At 41.3% G+C, this 23,536-nt stretch overlaps 1 protein-coding gene across 4 annotated transcripts in view; it reads left to right on the top strand.

The window, feature by feature from the left end:
- LOC112314603 (putative selection and upkeep of intraepithelial T-cells protein 1 homolog) overlaps positions 1 to 22,617 on the top strand; it is a 29,496-nt gene extending 6,879 nt beyond the window's left edge. For 3 of the 4 annotated variants that reach the window (XM_045204274.3, XM_053919506.2, XM_024571187.4), the window contains exons 2-9: positions 2,570 to 2,650; positions 6,851 to 7,198; positions 8,503 to 8,784; positions 11,625 to 11,735; positions 14,980 to 15,069; positions 15,876 to 15,983; positions 18,931 to 19,053; positions 22,471 to 22,617. In XM_045204274.3, the coding sequence (XP_045060209.2) occupies positions 2,575 to 2,650; positions 6,851 to 7,198; positions 8,503 to 8,784; positions 11,625 to 11,735; positions 14,980 to 15,069; positions 15,876 to 15,983; positions 18,931 to 19,053; positions 22,471 to 22,487 (1,155 nt within the window). In that variant the 5' untranslated portion in view covers positions 2,570 to 2,574 and the 3' untranslated portion in view covers positions 22,488 to 22,617. Of the gene's footprint in view, positions 1 to 2,271; positions 2,383 to 2,569; positions 2,651 to 6,850; positions 7,199 to 8,502; positions 8,785 to 11,624; positions 11,736 to 14,979; positions 15,070 to 15,875; positions 15,984 to 18,930; positions 19,054 to 22,470 lie in introns of all 4 variants that reach the window. The other variant, XM_053919505.2, reaches the window with a different exon arrangement.
- The last annotated feature ends 919 nt before the right edge of the window (positions 22,618 to 23,536 follow it).

Raw genomic sequence — 23,536 nt, 5'->3', positions numbered from 1 at the left:
CAACTGCTGTGTCTCTTCCATTCTGATCTTTCATTCCTTACCCAGCTTCACCCACGCGGGCCAAAATACGTGTTGCAGCTTGCCATGTGGCATTCTTGCTCTGGCCTCTCCCTCTTCTCCAGAATCACATTTCAAATTTGTAAATCTGAATACACTGTCGCAAGTTTAAAATCTGCCTTAATAGCCAGAGGTGACATTCCTTGCGCTTCTGGTATGGTCCACTTTTTAATCTGAATATTTAACTATTTTAACCTGATGGAATATGTACTTTTATTATCTGTGTCTTCCAGATAGTAAACTGAGGCACAGGTCAGTTCCATCAGCAACCTGTGGTCACAGGACCCGTGAGTAACAGAGCCAGGACGAGTCTGGTTCCACACTCCCATTTTCATCACTCTAAAATACCAAACATGCGTGATACTAGAAATGCTAAAAAACCAGACAGTGTATGTACCTTACATACTTTGTGGTGCTTATGCTTTAGTACTTATCAGGCAGAATTCTGACCACCTTAGATACTGTAATTCCATTAACTTTAATAATAAATATAATGAGCAAGAAATTATTATCCCCTATTGACAGGTGAAAAAAACAGAATCAGGGAGAGTTTTAGTAACTACTCTAAGGTCATATAACTAAATAGGAAAGCCAGCATTTTAAACTGAGAACCTTGGTTGAACCACCATGCATACTGACTCCAGCTTCTTAGGAGTTCCCTGGCCTGCAGAACAGAGTCTAAATTCATTCCCTAGGCACATAAACCCCTTTGCAATCAGCTCTCTGCCTTCCTCTTGAATCTTACTGCACACGTATTTTCCTCCATCCCCTTGCTCAGTAGTGCTTCCCTGTGCTGAATCTGATGAGTGTCCTCATTGCCTTTATACTTTGTGAGAAAGCCACCTCATTTCTCAAAATGTAGACACCACCTCGCTAGCCAAGCCTTCATGGGTTTTCTTGCTGCCTTGAGGCTGCAGACTGAATTGCTCTCTCTGGGGCCTTAAGAGCTGCCACACGCATAGCATGGCATTTGCATATTATTGTAACCATTCACCTGTCTGTCACATCACCATAACCTTAGAGCTTTCCAAATCTCTTTATTTTGGGGGAGGGTGGGAGGAGGGGTAGGAAAGGATGATGGTCACATTTGTGTGCTGACTCAAAGCAGGAACCTAGTCAACAAAATGAACAAGCAAGCAAAATATAACCAAAGACACTGAAATTGAGAACAGGCTGCTGAAAGTGATGAGAGAGGAGAGGGGAGGGGATTACAGGGGAAAAGGGTGAAGGGTTTGCAGGAACAATTATAAAGGACACATGGACAATAACAAGGGGGGGTGGAAACAGGGGAGGGAGGTGGGAAGGGCTGGGGTGGTGGGAAAGGGTGGGAGGAAAGCCAGAAAACTGTACTTGAACCATAGAAAAATGTTTTTTTAAAAAAGCCAACCATTATGGAACTGACAAAAAGCCTTCTTCACATTTGACTGTGAAAGACAATTTCGTTCTTTCCTAGCTTTTCCTGTCCATTGGTCTTTTATTATGATTTCCCCTGAAGCAGAAAACTCACAGGGATTGTGCCCACTAAAGAGAGAAAGTCAACTTTCCTTCTAAAGTGGACATTAGGTTCATCCCTCCAGGAAAATGAGGCTGTCACTCTCTTTAAACTGCTCTAACTCAATATAACTAACTGTGGCATATGCTTGAACTACTGAGGCCTGGGGCTTGGGACCTAAGTCCTAGACCTGCTGCCACTTTCCCTGGGGCAACAGCTCACCTGATGGAGTTTATAGACCAGGAGACAATCAACAATCAGCCTCGGGAAAGCAATCCGTCAGTGGGAATGAAGCCGATGGCTAGATCTGGTCATGACAGTAGACATTCTGAAGAGTAGAGTTGCCAGATCTAGATAAATAAAAATTACAGGCTGCCATATATTACATGGGAAATATGTATACCCGAAAATTATACACTGTGCAGACCAATAAGAGGGAAGTTCTATGGGAAGTAACCTCACCAGGTGATCTGCTCATAAATTCTTAATTGGGCGGGTCATGGTGGGTAGTAACACCCCAGGCATATAACTTTCTAGTAAAAGGTTTGTCTTTGCTCCCAGGAAGCTCTGTTCATTGTTTCTGTACATTTAGGGTAACATACTTGAAATATGCTGCAAACATCAAGAGAGCCGATATTCTCTTTGGCTCTCCTATCATCCAATCCCCACCTTGCTTTTGCCCACCTTCATGTAATCTTCTTACATCTCCTCCTTAATTTCAGATGCACAAAAGAAGCTGAAAAACTGTTATTCTCCAGAACATTGAAAGTCTTGCTCCCTGGCATATGTCATCATGAGTTTGGCTCAAATACACTCATAAAAATTCTCTGCAGGTTTGGACATTTTTATATGAATAACTGTTTATTTGATATTCAAATTTAACTGGGACTCTTACAACATTTTTTGGCCACACTAGCTGAGAGTTCATTACTGCAGAAGAAAGACATGGAAATATGTGGTTTCTGGAACTTCTTGCTCCTGTTATCGCTGTTTCTGAACTCTCCTCACTTGTCACCACAGGTGCAATGGAATCTACAGGACCCCCTCTCCCCAGGCACTTCATTATCCTGCTCCTCCTTCAGATGATAACACCAAGTTCAGGTACGACTGTCTCCTCTCTGAATGTACTCGAAGGTAACATCAAATGTGCAGAAAGGGTGAGGACCAAACAAAAGGCTCAGGCTCTTTCGACTATTGTTCTTCAGGTTTCATAGCTAGTGATGTAATGAGGATGTGTAGTGTAGGATCCAGCTATGGTTGGGGAAAATTATTTCTAATCAGCAAGTCTTCCTTATCACATACCTGAGTTTGTGTTAAATTCCTGGGAGAAGAAACAAATGAAGAAGACCTAATACTTGCCCTTGAGAACCTAATATTCATACTGAGGAGGCGTAATTTATGTGTCACTTAAACAGTGAGTAAATGGTTCTAGATATGAACCCACATTGGAATCCACGTGACTTATCAGTACAGTCGGGCATCTGATGAGGAAGGATGGAATAGGCTGGTGGGAGCTTGACAGGTGATAAAATTTGCATGTGTAAAGGGATCTGTGCAAAGCAGGAATAAATAGAACATATTTGCACACAAATAAAAGAAAAGCCTGAGGCAATAAATGGCATGAAAGCTAGAATTTTCTAGCAAAAGTAGCTTGTTAAATGGCAGAAACTTATTGATGCACATTTTTTTTTGTATCTGTCTCTGGTTGAGAAAAGTAACATTGCCACAAATATCTTGCACGTGTATTTTGAGCAAACCTGTGAGCACACCTGTGAGCACATAGGTAGGAAATATCCCTATGAGTAGAACTGCTGGTCAAGGTTATGTGCTATTTTATTGCATTGAAAATGTTATTCTGAACTAGTTCCTAATATACATTTCCACCACCAGCATATGTGAGTTTGTCAGGTAGTAATACTATTTCAGATATTATAGGAATTACAGATATCAGAGCCCTTTGTCTTTCCCAAAGTTACAGATGAGAAATGAATCTCATAGTGACTATATTTTACCATTTTATTAATGAGTGAAAATGAGTATCTTTCAAAAAAATGTATTTTTTCCCCAGAACTGCCTGCATATGTCTCTTTTGCACTGTTGATCTTTCTTTTGTTGGTTTTTAAGGATTTTTCAGTATTAGGAATTAGTCTTTGATCTGTTATTTTTGTTCCACCCCCCAAAACCCCCCAGAATACTTTTCTAGAGGGCTTTTCCCTCTAGGTGAGTGTTCCAGGAACCCATCTGAATCAGTGTACCAGGTAGTGGTGTTGTGAGAAGCTGCATTCAGCTTTAGTGAATATTTTTTTAAGACTCTTTCAGTGTATTTGCCCATTTCATGATGGGTGAGTTATGAGTGCACCCGCCCACACTGCACTGAGTGTTTAGCAGTTTTGGTCCCAAACGGGAACGACCCCTGTGCCGCACCCTCCCTGTTCACCTGATCTTGCCCGAGAGAACTTTTTTGTTTTTCTGGATGAGAAAAGTCCTCAAAGGGAAGTATTTCACTGATGTGGAAGAGGTGAAACAAAAAACAGCAGAAGCACTAAAAGGCATCAAAATGGACAAGTTCAAAACTGTTTTGAGCAGTGCAAAAAAGTCACGATAGCTGTATTTCATCAAATGGAGAGTACTTTGAAGGTGATTGAAGTTTAAACATGTAAGAATAAATACACAATTTTTAATCAATAAGCTCCATGTTTTATTTTGGTCCCTCCTCATACCAAACTAGTATATAACTCAATTTATTGACTTGCTAATTATATCTTGGATATGCAGAATTTTGTTTTGTTTTGACTCTTTATTTTACTTTGTGGATTTAATATTCACCACAACCACCCCAAGTCCTCCTTCCTCTCCTCACTGACTTTTAAAATTTTACTAGACTTTATTTTCTGGAGCAGTTTTAGACTGATGGGAAAATTGTACCAAAAGTACATAGTTTCCCTATAACCCCATTCTCTTTCCTCACCCCCCAAATTTCCCCTCTTATTAACATCTTACATTAGTGTGGTGCATTTATTATAATTAATGCACCAGTGTTGATAGATTATTATTAATAAAGTCCAAGTTTACATGAGGGTCCATCTTTGTGTTTTACAGTTCTCTGATTTTTAACCAATTGTCATAAAAATGAACCCAAATGGCCTCTGGATATTGTTCCCATGCCGCTTACACCTTTCCAGCAGCCTAAGACCCATCAACCCCAAACTCTGCCAGAACAAAATTCAAATATTTACACATCCAATTGTTTTAAGTATATCTCACATAGACATATTTTTAGCAACTTAATGACTATCTGCTTTGTACACCCTATGAAGCTGCACCCAACACTCGCTAGCCACAGAGAAGCAACGCCCTGTAACTGTTGGGTTGGCCAAAAAGTCCATTTAGTTTTAGATGTAAAATAAAAGACACGCTTTTCATTTTCACCAGTAACTTTATTGATTTGGATATTTTGAGTATGTCGGCCACCTCCTGCTATTGGCTTCTAGTGGGTAGAGGCCAGGGGTGCTGCTGAACATCTTCCAATGCATAAGACAGCCCCACAGCAAAGAATTATTTGGCCAAAATGTCAGTAGTACCAAGAAACTTCGCAAACCACTTTTGACACATTTGATCAGTCACAGAACCTTCTCCATACACTGCACAAATACTTTTTGTGTGTGTTTGTTGCATTTTTACCTTTCTTGTAATAATAAAGCATAATATACCAAAAATGTTGCATATCTTCTTCCATCTTCAATATTAAAATGGCTGCATAAAATTCACCAATTTTGTTAAGACTTTTTAATGATTGCTGATATGACAGCTGTCACAATACAATCTAACAAAATGGTTTCAAATGAAGTTAAAGCAACTAAGTGTTACTAGAGCCATCTTACAGAAAAAACTAAAGGAACTGTTTGGCCACCCAATATAAAGGCCCTGAGCCACTGGGTTTCTTCAGAGCTCCCCACTCCCCACTGTGCTATGGATGACGTTATCTAGACACAGCGCCCCTCTCCAGCCCATTTCTCCCTGGGAGTTCCCTTGCCCCCCTCCCTGCGGGCTGGTGTTCCTGGTGCCCCTGGAGGTCCTCCTGCTGGGAGGACTGCCGCCTGTGCAACCCCGCGGTGCTGCTCAAATCCAAGCTCACTGTGTGCTACTGCCACCCTGTGGTTGTGGCTTTTCCCCTTATCAGCCCTGACATGATCCAGTTTACCGCCTACATGCATGTTACATATCCACCATGACAGTATCACACAGAATTATTTACCACGTGAAAAATGCCTCGGGCTTCACTGGCTCATCTCTTCCTCCCCCTGAAGCCCTGACAGACACTTCTGTCTTTTCTGCCTACATATTTTTTTGCTTTCTCCAGAATGTCACATAGTTGGAATTGTACAGTGTCTTTGTCAGACTGGTATGTGGCGTTCTATTGTAGGAAACAAAAAGATAACAAACTCATTTAGAAGAGATACACAATGACTTAGTAAACCTTTACCCTCCTTTGAGTCCGAGGATTAAAAAACCCTCCACCAACAGTGGGGAACAGCATAGCCTGGATGGTGCGGAAGTCTCCCCTGCACAGTCTGTCAGAGTGAGGTATTATCCTCGGAAAGATACACAGAAAATCTCTTTTGAATAAAAAAAACTTATCTACAGAGCAATTTTTGTGTTCAAAAGAGTGAAAAGGGGTAATCTGTCAAGAGTCGGGGTCAGTGTAGACCTCTGCAGTCTAAGCAGGAATGGTTGGTGGTTGGCCTGAGGGTAAGAGAAAGAGCAAGAGTAACGATCACAAATATCTTTTGGAGAAGACTTCACTTGCCTGTGCGGGTCAGTCCGACCACAGTGTTTGATTAACCACTTAGTACAGAGCCCTTCGCTGAGGACTGGTGGGACGCTCCTTTTAACTGGTCTTTGTTCTTCTATTTGCTTGAAACTTTCACCTTATGCTTAAAGAGAAGTAAATCGGGGGTCTCTGACAAGATACTGAAACAGTAAGGAGGTCCTATAGGTGGTATTTGTAGGAGGTGTTTAGAACCCATTGTTACCGAGAATGGTAGAAACACAGATTGTCGTTACGAGTCACAAAATTACAAAACTAATATGGAATTATTAAGAACAGAAATGTGAATGTGTATATATATGCATATTTGTACAATATATAAATAGAAGGGCCTCCCACACCTCACTGAAACGTGTGGAATGCCATTTATGTGTATGCATGTGTGTGTGGTTACATATATGTATACAGTGATTCGAATACAAAGTATGGCCTGGCTCACACTCTCACTGTTTGGTTACCATCTCCCTTCCCAGCACAGTTTACAGTGACTGGCTTACAGGGGCTGATCGTGGCTCCATTGGGTGGAGTAGTTGAGCTCAGCTGCCAGCTGTCCCCACCAAAAAGTGCAGAGCACATGGAGATACGCTGGTTCCGGGACCGCTACACTCAACCTGTTCACCTATACAGGAATGGTAGAGACCTGTATAGAGAAACTATCTCCAGGTACGTGGAGCGGACAGAGCTCCTGAAAGGAGCTATCAGAGAAGGTAAAGTGACCCTCAGGATCTTCAATGTCAGTGTTGATGACCATGGGCAGTACCACTGCTACTTCAGGGATGGTGATTTCTATGATGAAGCCATCGAAGAAGTGAAGGTTACAGGTGAGGATGAAACTCTTTGAGGCTTCTGTGCATCTGTGACTCTTAAACCATCTGAAGCTGAATATTAGGAAAATTTTCAATGTTTCTGACTGTTTTTATATTACATGGTTTGATTAGCAGGTTCAAATCCATGCATTTAGTGTCAGAACTGAGGAGAGTGTAGGATTAAGAATGTAAATTGTGTTTGCACATATTACCTTTATCAGCCAGAACAGTATTCCTGGGTCTACATGCACTGTCAGGTCATAAAGTATCAACAGAACCCTTTCAGGACTTGTTAGTATCCTTCTAATTATTCCTGACAACACTTTAGTGAAACCTGTCTTGGGAAACGACCTAAATATACCGTCTTTACAACGGTATACTTAATGATAATTTTATTCCCATTTCTCCCTTACTCAAGTATCTGACTACTTAGTTTCAGACTAATTTTCTTAAAGTTATTTCAAGAAGCCTTCATCTACAATCTTTAGTGTTCTCTAATACATGTGCCATATGCCGTATTGTATGCAAAAATATTGCATTTAAACCAGCCACCTCACCCGGGAAGTATTCTGAAAGACGAAACAGTGGTGAGATGGAGGACTTGAAGTGACCTGAAAGGGCTCACAAATGTGAGGGCACTAGTGTAGGGCATTAGGCACACTCACACTTACGGCTTTCATCGGACAATATGACACTCAGTTCTACTGCTTACAGATGAGCTACCCAACATGACAGCCATTAGCCACATGTGGCTATTGACATTTATATTTAAATTAGGTAAAAAAAAATCAGTTCTCAGTCTCACTGGCCAAATCTCAGGTGCTTAACAGTGTCGTATAGGAAATAGCTACCGGATTGGACAGCACTGAGTATTCCCATCATTGCAGAAACTTTCATGGGGCAGAGCTGCTGTTATGTTACACTTTAAACCGTTATTATTCTTTTTTTGCCCACACATTTAGTCAAGTTCTTATGTCCCAGACAATGTCCTGAAATTTCTCAAACACTAGTTTATTTTCTCTAAACTGATATGTCCTGCTTTATTTTCATAACAGTAGTTTATCACATATTTGTGAATTAATAAATGGAACTGACAGGCACTTTCTCCTCTGAGTTTTTATTTGTACATCAGACCCATCAGTCCGACTCATCCCATTTCCCTTGTGATCAGTTTGCAGTGGCAAAGCCCCACAGTGCGTGGCTATCAGTATATCTACAGGAACAGGAATTAGAGTGGGGGTGGGAGCTTTTCTTCCTCTGTTCTGTTTTCCCTTCTCTGCACCTAAAAATACTATTTTCCCCCCTTTCTTTCCAACCAGCTACAAGCTTAGAAGTACAGATTCATGTGCATCCTCCTAATATCAAAGGTCTTTTGGTGGAGTGTAATTCAAGAGGCTGGTTCCCACAGCCTCAAATGGAATGGAGGGACAGCAGAGGAGGGGTCATTCCAGCTACATCTGAATCCCACTCACAGGATGTGGACAAATTGTTCCACATGAAGATGACCCTTTTCCTTACACAGAGCTCTAGTAAGAATATCACTTGCTACCTTCGAAACCCTGTAACTGGTCAAGAGGAAAGGACCAGCATTGCCCTATCAGGTGAGGTCTGTGTGTCTGTTCTTCAAAAAATGACCATTGTTGTAAAATTTAAAAACTAAAGAGAAAAATTCATACACTTTCTTCACTTGGCTTCTAGAATATTACATTTTCTTGGCTTTATTTATCATCTCACTCATTTTCTTTCTTATTTTCTTCTGCTACGTTATCTTTTATCTCTGCCTGTTTGATAGAGCAGTTGCCCGAGGCTTAGTCTTTGGGCATTTTCTCTTGTCCCTGAGTCCCATGTCATGGCTTTGTGTGCCTTCGGTATGACAGTAGGTCTGCAGTGGTCCCTCCTGCCCAGACCTCTCTCCCACGTGTTAGAGAGGGGGGTAGATAAGGGACAGTGAGAGTAATAAACAAGTATAAGTTATTCTTTATTAATACTCATTGATAAATAAATCCAGCATCTCCATGTGGAAGTGTAGTAAATATCCCAGATCACACCCTCAAACACTATACTCCTAATCACCTTCTGACTTGTGTAATTTATGGCCTTTCCAATCATGCTTCATATTCTCCATTTCAAAGGATAAAATCCTTGAAGTCATTCTTGTCTCCCATATTTTCTCATATTCCATATCATATCTGTCAAAAATATAATACTAGTTCTACCTTTAAAATAAGTCCAGGGTCTCCCCACATCTCCCCACTTAATTTCTGCCATCCAAGTCCAAGACGCCATTGCCCATGGTCTTGGTATTGGCAATAGAATCTGAAAAGTTCTCTCTATTTCTACTCTTGGCCACTACGCTATCTCTTCAACATACAGATAGGAGAACCCACTTAAAACCTGAGGCATACAACATCACCTTTTGTTCAAAACCCTCCAGTGGTTCCCCGTTTTATTCCGAGTAAAATGCCCCACAATGCCTGCATTATCTGTGCCCCCATTTTCTATCTGACCTCATCCCCAAATATTCTCCTTTTCCACTCTAGTCACCCTGGCCCCCTTGCTGTCTCACAGCCGTGCCAGACTAGCTCCTGACGTGGGGCGTCTTTGCTCTAGTTGCTCCCTCTCCCCAGTCACCGTAATGCCACTGAAATTCCTTATCTCCTTCAAGTCCATGTTCAACTCTCACCTTTTTCATAAGGACCAGCTTGACAAGCCAATTTAAAAACTGCAACCTTCCCCGCTACCTGGGATTTCGTATCTTCTTACCCTGCTTTAATTTTTTAACATAGTATTGTATCCTTTAATTTACTCTGTAACTGATTTATTATTTTTATCGTCCCTTATCTATCTCCCTCTCTAACACATGAAGATAGACATCTTTGTTGGTTTTATATACTTGATAAACTTCAACTGCTTCAAGTATGGCATGGCCCATAGTAGGTAAGCAATATATATTTGATACTCAAAAGATTGGAATAAAACAAAATGAGTGCCTTCTAAACCACCAGGGGTGTGTGTGTGTGTGTGTGTGTGTGTGTGTGTCAGTATTTGTGTATGTCCATGAAATTAATGTTGGAACCAGGCGCTGAGAGGAATCTTCTAATTCAAGAATATTATAATAGGAAAAAGTGCTCTAACAGGCTTAACAATTTGCTACTTTTAGATGATTTTTGTGTTTATCAGCTCACTTGATCTTCCAGAAAACAACCTGAGCTTCACAGTATGGGTGTGTCAGGAACAACGAGACGCTTCTGTAAGACAAGCAGTCACGCGGGATAAAGAAAGTCCAAACACTTACCCTCTGCCCCCAGAGTTCATAGCAGGATATATATGTAGAAAACAAAGAAAATACAATGGATAAAATCTTCGTTAAGTTATTTACAACTTCAGTAAATAATAGGAGGCCTATTTTCTGAGTTAATACATTCCTAAAGTAGATATTAACTTTAAAAACATGTATTAAAGTAAGTATAATTAACACAGACTTTAGGGATCAAGTTAAAGTTCTGGGAAACAGAGACATCTGAGGGAGACCTTATTTTCCATTCACTGAACATCACAAAACATAAATAAGAATCAAAACTTATGATAAAGAAAAGGTCGTAATCAAAATTCAGTCTCACTTAGGACTCTGGCCCGTCTGCCTTGTGAGCAGACAGAGCTCTTTCTCAGCCCCCCGGGCTGCAGTGTGGGGAAGCTCATCCGGACGTAAGTTTGGGTCCAAAGTCATGGGGCTCTGGGTCCCATAAATTGCACCAGCTCCATCCAGGTTCCTGCCCACCAAACATACCTGAAACTGTGAGTGGCAGAATTTGTAATTAGCTCTCTAGCAACCTCTCAGGTTTACTTCCTTGTACATAACGGGGCGTTGTAGGTAGACGAGAGAGTTTTCTCTGGGAAGAAAGAATTGATTACCAAACAAAACGACAAGTGCCCATGCCTCTTGTGTGCGAGCCAGAGGGCCAAAAATATTTGTGCATGCAATAGAAAAGGAGAGAAGTTTATATAAACACGTCTCTAAATGTATTCGGAAGCATAATGCCAGACCCTGTGAATATATTGGAGAATTCAGGGCTGCCCTTACACTGATGGCTTAGACAAAAGGACGGAGTTGGGTCTGAGACTTGGTGGGGGAAAACCAGCCCTGCCAGTTCCCCTTTAGTCAGGGAGAACACGAGACAGAATGGATGGGAAGAAATGGGGTTGGTGGGGGGAGGCGTTCCTCCGCTCACCTTCGCTCACATCTGGCTCCGCCCCACGCAGACCCTTTCTCACTTTTCAACCAGCCAGTTAGAACTGTCTTCCCAAACTGGCTTAGGGCGGATATCCCTGGGCCCTGGGGTCTTGAATGGAAACACGCTTTGGGTAAATTATCATTCCTGGTCTGACGGGGCCAAACACTCCAAGTTTCCTAAGTGGTAAGACTTGTGGCTCTCCGTTTCAGATCAGTTGTTTCCATGGAACAGTGTTTGGATAATGATTCTGAGCATGATTCTGGCTCTGCTGCTGATTTTTGTCACGGTGCCCTGTGTCGATCTACATTACAGGTTGCAAAGTAAGTTTGAAGGGTGGGGGACCCCCAAGGGGGTGGGGAGCTAAAGCTGTAAGCAATTTAGTTAACATCCACTACTATAGTTACATTTGTGTGTGTGTGTACAGAACTTCTAAGTTCTACTCGCTCAGCAACTTTCAAATGTGCAATACAGTATTATTAACTGCGATTGCTACGCTGTATATTACATTCCCATGGCGTTTATTTTCTAATTGAAATGGAAGTTGGTGTCTTTTGACTCATTTCACCCATTTTGCCCACCCCGCATGCCCTGTCTCTGGCAAGGAACCCTCTATTCTCTGTATCTGTAAGCTTGTTTCTTTAAATTCTTGTGTTTTTTAGATTCCACATGTAAGTGGCATCATACAGTATTCGTCTTTCTCTTTCTGACTTCACTTAGCATAGTGCCCATGTTGACGCAAATGGCAAGATTCTGTTTCATTGTGTGTGTGTGACCTTTTCTTTATCCATTCATTCATTGACAGACTCTTAGGTTGTTTCTGTATCTTGGTTATTGTAAATAATCCTGCAATGAACATGGGGATGCATATACTTTTAAGTTAGTATTTTTGTTTTCTTTAAAGAAGTACAAAGTGCCACTTAATGACAGGGATACGTTCTGAGAAATGCACCATTAGGCAATTTCATCATTGTGCACTTACACAAACTCGATGGTATAACCTACCACACACCTTGGCTATATGGTAGCTTATTGCTCTGTCAGGAAGAGAAAAATAATTTCCCCCTTACGTTTCTGGGTTCTTAGCTGAGACATCATCACTGTAATTAAAAAACAAACAAACAGTTTAACAGGAGAAAAACAAACCACAGTTAAATTGTGGGGAACTGTTCCAAGCATGGGAAATGTGGCTCAGCCCCTACTTGCAAAAGCCAGTGGGGAGCGAGGTTGGTGGGCAGGACCCACGTCCTTGGATAGGTTCTCCAGTGGCAAATCAGGCCTGCATTGTACCTAGACTGCTAGGAGACTTGCTCTTGCTAAAACTCCCTCACCCTGAGGCAGCAAATGTTTGCTGAGTATCTTTATCTTCCCAGAATCCGGGCTAGACCTTCCAGGTATGGAACCTAGCCGTTTGGACCACTTCTCCCTTTACATTGCAAATATCCTCCTTTGACGTATTCAGTGACACCCTCTCCTTTGTCTGGAAAAGATAACCACCCAAAACAAACCTATGCATAGTAAAAGAGGACCTTCTTTGATGTAAGGGGCCTAGAAAAACAATAAAGGCCTGTCAAGGCAAGGGTCGGAGTGCTCTGCTGTTGAGAGAGTGGGCGCTGTCCCTTTTCCCCCACAGGACCTCTGTAGTCCGTGTGTATGTGTATTGGAATACTGCAACCACAACAACAGATCTTGCGGGCCAAGATCTGCGTCATTAAATATCCTGTATTCTTCTTATATTCATGGGTGAGACCCAGGAAAACTAAGTAACTCAACAAGATGGTTGGAGCCAGCACCTTAAATACTGTCTTCAGCTGAAGACTACGGAGATGCTGGAGTTGGGGGAGTCAGTTATGTGGGATCACCAGAATGGCACAGCCAACAAGTGGAAGGTGGTTATGCACTGTTAAGTCATCCCCTTCTGCACTGATAAAAGTTCGCCGAGGTAAGACCATCCCCTCTTCTTGGTAAAATTAGGAAGCCCCCCTTACAAAGGTACACGCATTTACAAAGGCTGTCTCCAACTTGGTCTGCAGAGCTTCTCCCATGTCTGCTCGGTAAAATTAACAAAACTAAAATAATTCCTATGCCAAATAGATCTATTTTGGGGGTGACAAATTCTGTTCCCCTACAGCTCCTGGCTAGAAATCTGTACAGCATGTTACCCTGCTGAGTACAGCTGGCACCTGTAACGCGATGGTGCGTGTTCCCACCATGTGAAGCACGGCACCAGCACATTATGATGGCTAAGACATCACTAGGACGTAAAAATTTTCAGCTTCATGTTAATCTCATGGGACCACAATCACGTATGTGGTCTGTTGTTGATATAAATGTCCATGGCACAGGACTGTACCCAGAAGCTGAATTGCTGGACCATATGGGATTCCTAGTTTTCATGTTTGAGGAAGCTCCCTACTCTTTTCAATACTGGCTGCACCAATTTACATTCCCACAACACTGCACAAGGCTCCCCCTCTCTCCACATTCTGGCCGATACCTTTCAGTTCTTGTTTTAACAACAGCCATTCTAACAGGTATGACGTGATAACTCACTGTGGTTTTGATTTGCATTTCCCTGTTGATTAGTGATGTTGAGCATCTTTTCATGTACCCGTGGACCATTTGTATATCTTCTTCGGAAAAAAAATGTTTATTCAGATTCTCTGTCCATTTTTAAAATTGATTTTTTATATTGACTTGTATGAATTTCTTGTATACTTGGGATGGAAAAACCCCTTATCAGATACATGATTGCAACCGCTATAGATTCTGAGGCGGTCTCAGGCTTGAATGGATACACCTGCCCCACACTTACACCCTTTGTGGCAGAATTCTTTAGCTTGTGTATCTTTTCTTGATTTTACAATACACAGTGCTGGCTGCTCTCAGTCTCTTTTGTTTCCCGGTTTCCCTCAGTGGGAAACAAAACAGTTCTCCTTGTCCCACACACCCTGGCCTGCTTTCTGCTCCTGATCCCTATCTACCAGTGCGGGCTCTCACTGCTCCCAGAAGGAAGTGGGAGCCAGCCACAACGTGCGGGAGGTATGGATTTGGCACGTGGTATGCTGGGTGTGCCAGCAGGCCAGTTTGGAAGATCCTTGGGTTATGTTTATCCTATAGCTCACAGGCAGGCTTCTTGATGGAATCCAGAATGCAGTCAGCAAGAACCATATCCCATTAATGCCCTCCTTAAAACGTATAAGCACTTTCTTGATCTGTTCACTCATGGAGCTTCCAATTGAATACACTGGATACTCTGAGAGATGAATGGGTCTTCTGGAAGCCTCCTGCACAGCTGGGGAAGCCAGGCATTTACTCACTGGCTCTCCCATCACCCGCGGGAGAAACCACAGCCATCTCATTTAGCCCTAAGATGTTCCTACTTGGGGAGGGGTCAAGCTGATCCTCTTATGCACTCCAATGCATCCACACTCTCCTCTCTCTCTCTGTTTGTTGTTGTTGTTTTCCTCCTCTGAAGTGCAGGAACCCCTCCTTGGGAAATATGAACTTCAACAGGACTCTTAGGTAGTAGGTCATTGCTTAAGTCAATGTCTTCATGTGTTTTAGATCAGCAGAAAGAAGCCAGACGCAGTTCACCGTCTTCTGTATGTTCCAGAGTCTGCACCGGAGGCTGTCTGCCTGCTACCCCATGCACAGGTGGGCAAGACCCCTCCTAGGCCCCTTGATATAGGGCCCTGTGTCCCACAACTCCCGCAGAAACACTTCTTCTTGTAGATGGGTGCCAAATTTTGTTGTTGATGGGGGGGAAAAAAGAGGGACCTCTTATGCCACTATAATGCTCATGACCTTTTTATGCCATAATTTAACCACTAAGTAAAACTGTGCTCATAATTCTCCAGCCAAAAAAAAATTGCACCACCTGTGGCAGTAAACCCCGACACCATAGAATATTTTCATGGAAAAAGTAGGCAGCCACATGACAATATAATGACATGTGCTGAACAAAATTTTAAATAATATGTTGTCTGAACCCCTTTGATTCATGAGATTCGTAGGCAGTAAGAGGTCTCCAAAGCTATACTTCTCCTGGCCTCTTTTAAAACTCGACAAAATGGTAATGACCAGTGCATAACCCTTGTCTTATGCGCTCTAATGAGGCACATTGATCGATGGGCTAGATGGAGGGGAAAAAAATAAGATGAGTTGTTTTTCTCCAGGTCTATTTAGCCTCAGTCAAAAACCTGTCCCACTCTAGAAAGAGCTCTGCTTCCTGTGTCCTGGTCACCACCAGCTCTAGACCCAACCCTTTAGAACCTTTACACCCTTTAGCTAGCTCCTTTAGACTACACCTTAGTCCCATTCTTTTTTTTTCTTTATTCCTATTCTAAATTAATACAGAGGGATGGTATTATAATATAGCTCTTGCATGCTTGGTGCATTTTTCCCAATCCAAAGTACCTCCCAACCAATAACCAGTGATTATTATATCTCTGTTTCTTCAGATTGCTGCAGCAAAAGGAGAAGTCCTTTTGCAGTGGGCACAGGAATAATACTGTCTTCGATATGTGTAATCAGCATACTCATCTGCCATTTGCGTTTCAAAAGCAGAGGTATGTGGGATCAAAAAGGTCGATGCTTCTTGAAAATATTTCCTTTCCCAGTGTCCAATCTCTGGTAAAAACATTTAGCGAAAGAAGAGTGATATTTGTTTAAATTATAGGACAAAAAAAATTGGGCTTCATGTCATAGGGTTTGGATTTCAGCCTCCTGGATTTTGGGGGTTTCATGAAATCACCTATTAATTCATTGAACAAATATGAATTGCCGGAAAGTTCCACAATCACTGCATACTTTAATTCTGTAACATTCTTATGCAATGTCTATCATCTCTGCAACTTGAAGATGCAGATACAGAAGAACATAAAATTTGATTAACTTATATCAATTGATCCAGCAAGCAATAAGATTGACTATTCTGGCATTCAAACCATGTGTCTCTTATTCTCAATATTTTACAATGAATCGGATTGCTTTCCTAAATGCAGGTAATTGTTTCTTCTCAAAAGAGATAGCCAGCATCGGTATCTCCAGCAAACACCTTCCGCTGTGCCTGTTCTCTGTGGAGTTTATGCACAGAGAAACCTTCAAGAGATGCACACCATTTATTTCCAAGAATCAGTGCCAGACGAGAGACAGACTTCCTTGGTTATACTATTAACTGTGTGAACTTGGGGAAGTTATTTAGTTTCTGAACTACAGTGTCTTCATCTGTGAAATATTAATAAAATATACATACTTTATAATGTTATTCTAGATTAAATTTGTCATATCAAAATCACTCAGCTTGGCTTTGCACATGGTACAAGCAATATTATTGCTTGCTATTATTATCATTAGCATTAGCATAAGCATTAGCATCAGTTAGGAGTTCTATCCTGAATCCCTTTCTGGTGACCTCATCTGGCAGGAAAACTGGACCACATGTGTTTGCCGTCCTCCTTCCCCTCCCTCCCCAGCTCATGCCATGTCTTTCTTTACTTGCGTTCCCTCCATGACCTTAACTTGCCTTCTAAGCGTAGGATAGCTCTAGTCATGGGAAGAGGAGAGGAAATAAAAACTCAGCTTAGACAAAATATAACCAGAGGCACTAAAATAAAGAACAAACTGACAGTGACCAGAAGGGAGGGGAGAAAAGATAACAGGGAAAAAAGGGGAATGGTAACCAAGGAACATAAATAAAGGACACATGGACAAAACCAAAGGAGGGGTAGGATTGAGGGTGGGAGGTGGGGATGGGTGGGGCGCAGGGGAGTGGTGCAGGGAAAATGGAGACAACTGTACTTGAATAATAATAAAAAAAAAGAAAAAAACAAAGAAACATAATCTCAAAGTGAAAAAAAAAAGGAAAAACCTCAGCTTAGCTTAAACACATACACATACTACTCTGAGTTAATATTCTTAGCATCTTTGGACTATTTATTTCCAGGTTTTTTCTTTGATTTGTTTTAAATTACTTTCTATGCCTTATGAAAAGAAGCTTGAAGTTCTCCTAACTGTTAATGTTGGAAAATAGGTAAGTGTGACCAAGAGAGAGAGACGTGCTGACTCTTCACTGCTTCCTTTTGCACACCGACCCAGAGCAATTTTGTTTTTTTTTTAAATTTATTCTATTAATATTATAAAAGGAAGAATCTCTGATCTCATCAAGGGCAAATAATTTATCTCAAATTTCAGGGGCAAGTAGATATTAATTAGGTGAATGCTTTAACCCCCGTTTGTACAGTCTAAGACCTCATGGAATATTTTGGGTCCTCTGTCTCCACGACACGAGAGTTGAGGCCAGCAGTCATAATGCCTTAATAAGTCTTCTCTTGTCTAACAACAATATCATCAGTTATTTCAACTGCTGTTTCAATGACATGGATTTAAGACACTCTGACCCCAGTTTCCCATCCTCACCACCTTGGTTGTCTTTCTCTACAAGATAGAAATGTTTGAGGAGGAAGAAATTTTACTCTACCTTTCTAGGCTCTTTCAGTTGGTCTAACAATGAAACCAACATGAGACAGATCAACAAAAGAAACTAACCAAGTATAGCGTATGTGCGTACAAGAACCCCACATGTATAAGAGTCAGAGACTTCGCATCCTTGGGAGGTTTAGAGACAGAAGGGTGGAATGAGGTGTATATGACATACTGAGCTAAGGAATAAGTTAATACGCCTGGGGCTTCAGAGGGAAGAAGGGCAATTCACAGAACAATAAGAAGAACAAACTGTAAGGAACTAGACATTTGCCCAGCCCTATAGACAGGCCCTAAAAGGTTATCTCTGGTAGTAACTCGTATAATGGGCAAGGCCTTACTTAAATTGCTTAAGGCAGAGGTAAAAATGTCTCTTGCACTCACACAGACTTGATTGCCTTCAGCTCAAAGTAATCCACGTGCCAAAGCAGCACATCTTGGGGAGGCATGTTCTGAACCCATTCAGTATGAATCGATGAACAATCTTTGTCAATGAGGCAAACTCCGCTGACATAGGAAAGCAGGCATAGCTGCCCAGTGATAAAACAGATACCCTAACCGTTGGCAACGGTGCTCCCATCACAGCATATATTAACCAATATGATGAGATGGGGATGTTTTCTACTTTAGAATCACCCAAAAAAGACATTTTAAAGGAGACTTCTGCTCTAGATAAGAGGATGACTTTTGAGAATTTTAAGATCTCCTCCATCTCAGAGATCCTGCTCATTCTAGACTGTTCTTGAAGGCCTACAGCACCAAATTGAAACAACAAAGACACAATGTGTCTGTCTCTGCTGCAAATACTGGCCAAACAGAAAGCAGGTGTCACGCTGCTCGAGTGGAAGAATGTGTATCTGCCTGGACACAGCCCTCCTCCAGACTCAGCCCTAACATGCTCATCACGATGGTCACCTTCATAGCCCAGCCTGCTTCCTCCCCACCGTCCTATCAGCCCAGAAGGGTAGAGGAATAAGCATTTGAAAAGTAAATCTCTTATAAATCTGTGACCCTGTTAATTCTCGCACCTTTCAGTCCCTGCTGCAGACCCACATTTCCAGTTGGATACCATCTGGTTGGAGGACATTACTGTGATCCTGTGTGTTCTGACTGTCTTCATCACCATGATCATTTCCTTTATCTACTTCAGATTCAGAGGTAAGTGGAAGGGGAAGGGGAAGGGTGGGAACTCAGAAGGTCTCAACCATCTGACTGATCTCCAGGTGTTGCAGAGGTGACCTTCCTGGCCTTGTGCCTTAATAGCAAGGAAAGGGAAAAACCCTGCGCCGCATGTAAGCGTTTCCCACCTGGAGACTTCTTGAAGCCCTCGGGGTTTCTACAGGCGCCAGTGTTAGTGCCTCATATTCCAATGGCAGTCTCAGTTCAAGCTTCACAACTGTGACAACTCTCTCAACTCTCTCACAACTAGGAGGCCCAGTTTTTTAATCCACAGGCATTCACTGAAGCCTTCTGCATTCTGAGCTCTTTGCAAGGCTTGTTTTCTCCTATTTCGATCTCAGAGGCAGAATCGAAAACTTAATATTATAGTTTCTCTTTCAGAGACTCTGTGTCCACAGAGGCTAGACCAGGAACACTTCTAAACCTGTATTCACAGGAGGGCACATAACTTTGAAATGCCCCTAACTGATGCCCAAAGATGAAAGTCCTGGTTTTATTGTGCTAATATAGTCTCCTTATGAAAATGGAAAGAAATGCAGATGTATTCATCCAGGAAGAAAAAAAAATGTAATTCTTGGTACTTGTGTTCCCTCAGTAATCTACAATCCTAAAAAGTTACATTTAAAATGGTAGGCAAAGTAATGCAAATATGTACTCTTGATTACCAGCAGTTTCTCCCCTCCCATATACAATGCAAACCCATGGCAAGTTATTATGTACAACATAGAATGTCGATAGTAAAAAAAAAAAATGATGAGCTACCTGCAAGCTTCCAGATGAGGCTTGAAAACCACAGCATTATACTATGCTAAGTACCTCATGCTAAATAATTTCACCACCTTCTTCTACAGGCCTTCCTGATTCTTGTCTGAGTTAAGGTCTGTGTCATAAATTTTTACATGAGAAATTATATTTACTTAGGAAAAAAAAGGCCCTAACCTAGAACCACCAAGAATGGGTACTTTTTAAAATAATCTTTGCATCCATTGACTCTTGGTTTTCCTTATACTACCTGTGGAAAGCTGCTAGATGTTAAGGTGGTCAGTTAGGACAAGCCAAACGGATTGTTCACAGCCTAGTTTTTCCCTACTGTTGTGGTATAAGCCAAAAAGGAAGGTAGCCTGGCTCTCACAGTTCCCTTTGCCCCATACAATAGCCCTGGGCCCACCCAGGTCAGGTGACAGGCGGCGCTGTTGGGAAAACTTTGTCTCACTACAAAGCAGCACTGAAATAAAAGGCTTTGCAGTTTTATGGCCTGAGGGATGGGTGGGACTAGTGAGAGGAAAGAGAGGCAGAGAAGGACAAGGAGTGGAAAAGTACTGAGTCAGAGTGGAGAACGGTATTTTATTACAGATAACTGCCATCTCCCTCCCCCAAAAAAGGGTCTCCCCAGAGGTGACTGGAAAGCATCTCAGCTGAGGCCCCCAACAAGAATGTCTCAAAAAGGAGGTTCTGGGCTAGGGTTGCAGATATGCAATCAGCATGGCCGCTGGGGATGGGGGACTGTGTCCTTGACAGCAACTCCCTCCAGAAACTTGCAAAGCACGGATCGGATCGGCAATGCACCAAGCCTGATGCGGAGAGGACCTCTCTCCCACAAGGGCTGCTAGGCAAAGCCGTTGCAATTTCCCATAGTCAGACAAGGGATCACACAGAGGATTTTGGCCTGGAGTCAGAGTCCTCATTACCTCTGCAATGTTGAGAATCAGTCTTCCAGTTGAGATTAAACCAATGCAAGGAATGAGTGTGTGCTTCCTATAATACAGATTTATGCTTCCCATTTCTAGTTTCTGACACCAAGAACAACCACCCAATCATTATCCCCACTTCCATAGGCACAGATTACTGACGGGGGAAGTAGTAAGAAGCCTGTGGCCAATTTATTTGATTCAAGTCACGTTTATCTGTTGATTTAGTGGGATTAAAAGCAGCGTTAGAGTCAAGGAGAAGTTTTACTGTCTCTCACAACAGAGGTGACCAGAGTTGCTAAAAACAGGCCCTGCTTTGAGGTTCATGGGGCTGCAAGACCATTTGTTTCTTTTTTTTTTTTTTTTTAATTTTATTTATTTAGACAGAGGGGAAGGGAGGGGGAGAAACATCAGTGTGTGGTTGCCTCTTGCACACCTCCTGCTGGGGACCTGGCCTGCAACTCAGGCTTGTTCCCTAGACCTGGAATCAAACAGGGCAACCCTGTAACCCAGGCATGTGCCCTAGACCTGGCATCGAACCAGCGTCCCTTTGATTTACAGGTTGGCGCTCAATCCACTGAGCCACACCAGCCAAGGCTTCAAGGCCCTTTCTTGATGCTGCTCTTCACCTTCCATTGAGACCGATGGAAAAGGTGCTTTAGCCACTGAATGATTTTACCAAGTATCATTTTTATTTTCCCCAGAATTTGATGGGAGAAAACATCAAGACAGTACATTAATACATTAATTGATTTGAACTAAAGATCATACAGTGCAGTGAACTGGAAAGACCCAATTTATTCTATTTGTTATCATATGCTCACATTGTTACTTTTACAGACTTTTATGGCAGCAAATTCATGAAAACATAGCCAAATTAAAAATGCTCAAACTTCAAATAGAAATGTTCTAAATTAGTGGTGAGATTTTTAAATTAAAAAATAATCAACCACCTCTCACAATTAAATCAATTTTATTTTACAAAAGCACAAAATTTCCCCCAATATGTTTCCCACATTTTTTAATGTTTAATTCTATCAAGCTGGTGTTGGGGTTTTAGGATTGTTTCCATTGGTTTTCTAGTAGCTGTTTTCTTTGTTCTTTTATTGAATGAGTTCAGCATTTTTTACATGTTGAAAGTTAATTATTCCAATTCCATGTCTCTTATGTTTCACAAGTTTCCAAGTTCCAAGAGGTTAAGAGGATGCATAAGAGTATTTAGAAAAATGTCAGAAGCAAATCCACAGACCCACTGCCGCTTCTGATGTGTCTTGTGACATATACATCAATTTTATTGTGCACAAGCCTTTTCCAAGCAAATACTGATTTGCTATTTGAGTTATGAGAGAGAGAGAGGTAGATAGAGAGAGAGAATTCTTGATTAAAGTTTCACCAAGGTATCATTTACTTCAGTTGTGTATTTACTTCAATACGCAAATTATATGACTCCTTTCTAGAATGCCTTTATCCCTTGCAGGCTTCCACCCTGCAAAAATTTCTCTCTCATTGATTTAAGCTAGAGAATTCAAATTCATGACTTCTAAATAACACTTATTTCTCACGGGTTTTCCAAAGATGTCTTTGGCATCTCAAAGAAGAGCAATATGTTCTCAAACACATTTTCATTTGAACTACTTGTCTTTATTAAGATGTGAATTTACAATGCTTTACAATTTTATTAACAATGTAAATTTTATTTCCTTGATAGGTTTCCTACAAAGTTAAGGGATTAAAAAAGCATCAAACAACTTATTTGGAACTATGAGTGAAGAGAAGATGGTGGAACAACATGCTAAGAGCTCAGAAGCAAATACCTGTGGCCCTACAATATTATATATAACCAAGTAATTCTAGGTGGAGGGCAAATAAAATATATTTCTATATTCAAATTTGCATTTAATTTTGTAGCTTTTGTACAAACTATGTTAACACACAAAAAAGAATAAAAGAAAGCAAGAAAGCAAGAAAGAGGAAAGCAAGCAAGAAAGAAGGAAGGAAGGAAGGAAGGAAGGAAGGAAGGAAGGAAGGAAGGAAGGAAGGAAGAAAGAAAGAAAGAAAGAAAGAAAGAAAGAAAGAAAGAAAGAAAGAAAGAAAGAAAGAGAAAAAAAGAAAAAAGGAAAAAAGGAAGAAAGAAAGGAAGAAAGGGAAAGAAAGGTAGAAAGAGAAAGAGACCATGGAAATGTAATCAGAGGATAACAAATTAGGGGAATAACTGGAATAAAACAATTAATCTAGATGGCAAAATGGAAGTACTCTCTGAAGGTAGAAATAAATCTATATCAGTAATTAAATGTCATATCTAGCATTAATTAAACAATTAAAAGAAAACTACTCTCCAATCTATAATAATATTTACAAGAGACTTAACCAAAGCATAATGACAGAGAAAAGTGGAAAATACAAGGATGCAAAAACCAAAACTATGCAACTTGTACTAAAAAAAATATATATGGAAATGATGTGGGCTCCGGCCAGCCAGTGCCCATGGTGTTGTGCGTGCGATGAACAAATTCACATGGACTGTGGAAGTCCTGTGGAGAAAAAGGGACAGCATGGCCACTCTGAGTGAGAGAGCGCCTCAGCCCTTGCCTGGACAGGCTTTTATTGCTTTCTGGGAGCATTACATCAAGGAAGGCCCTCATTCATTATTGTCAAGCAGTAATGATCAAACAATAGATAACATTCAAAAAACTATGAGGGCTTATTCTGAGTCAGAGTCAGTTAACTAAAGGGTCATAAACCTTTGGGAAACAAAGTCATTTCATTCATGGACC

This window comes from Desmodus rotundus, chromosome 3, assembly GCF_022682495.2.
Source record: "Desmodus rotundus isolate HL8 chromosome 3, HLdesRot8A.1, whole genome shotgun sequence".
Lineage (NCBI taxonomy): Eukaryota > Metazoa > Chordata > Mammalia > Chiroptera > Phyllostomidae > Desmodus > Desmodus rotundus.
The sequence above is the reverse complement of the archived record's forward strand: the minus strand, read 5'-3'. Positions and strand labels throughout refer to the sequence as shown.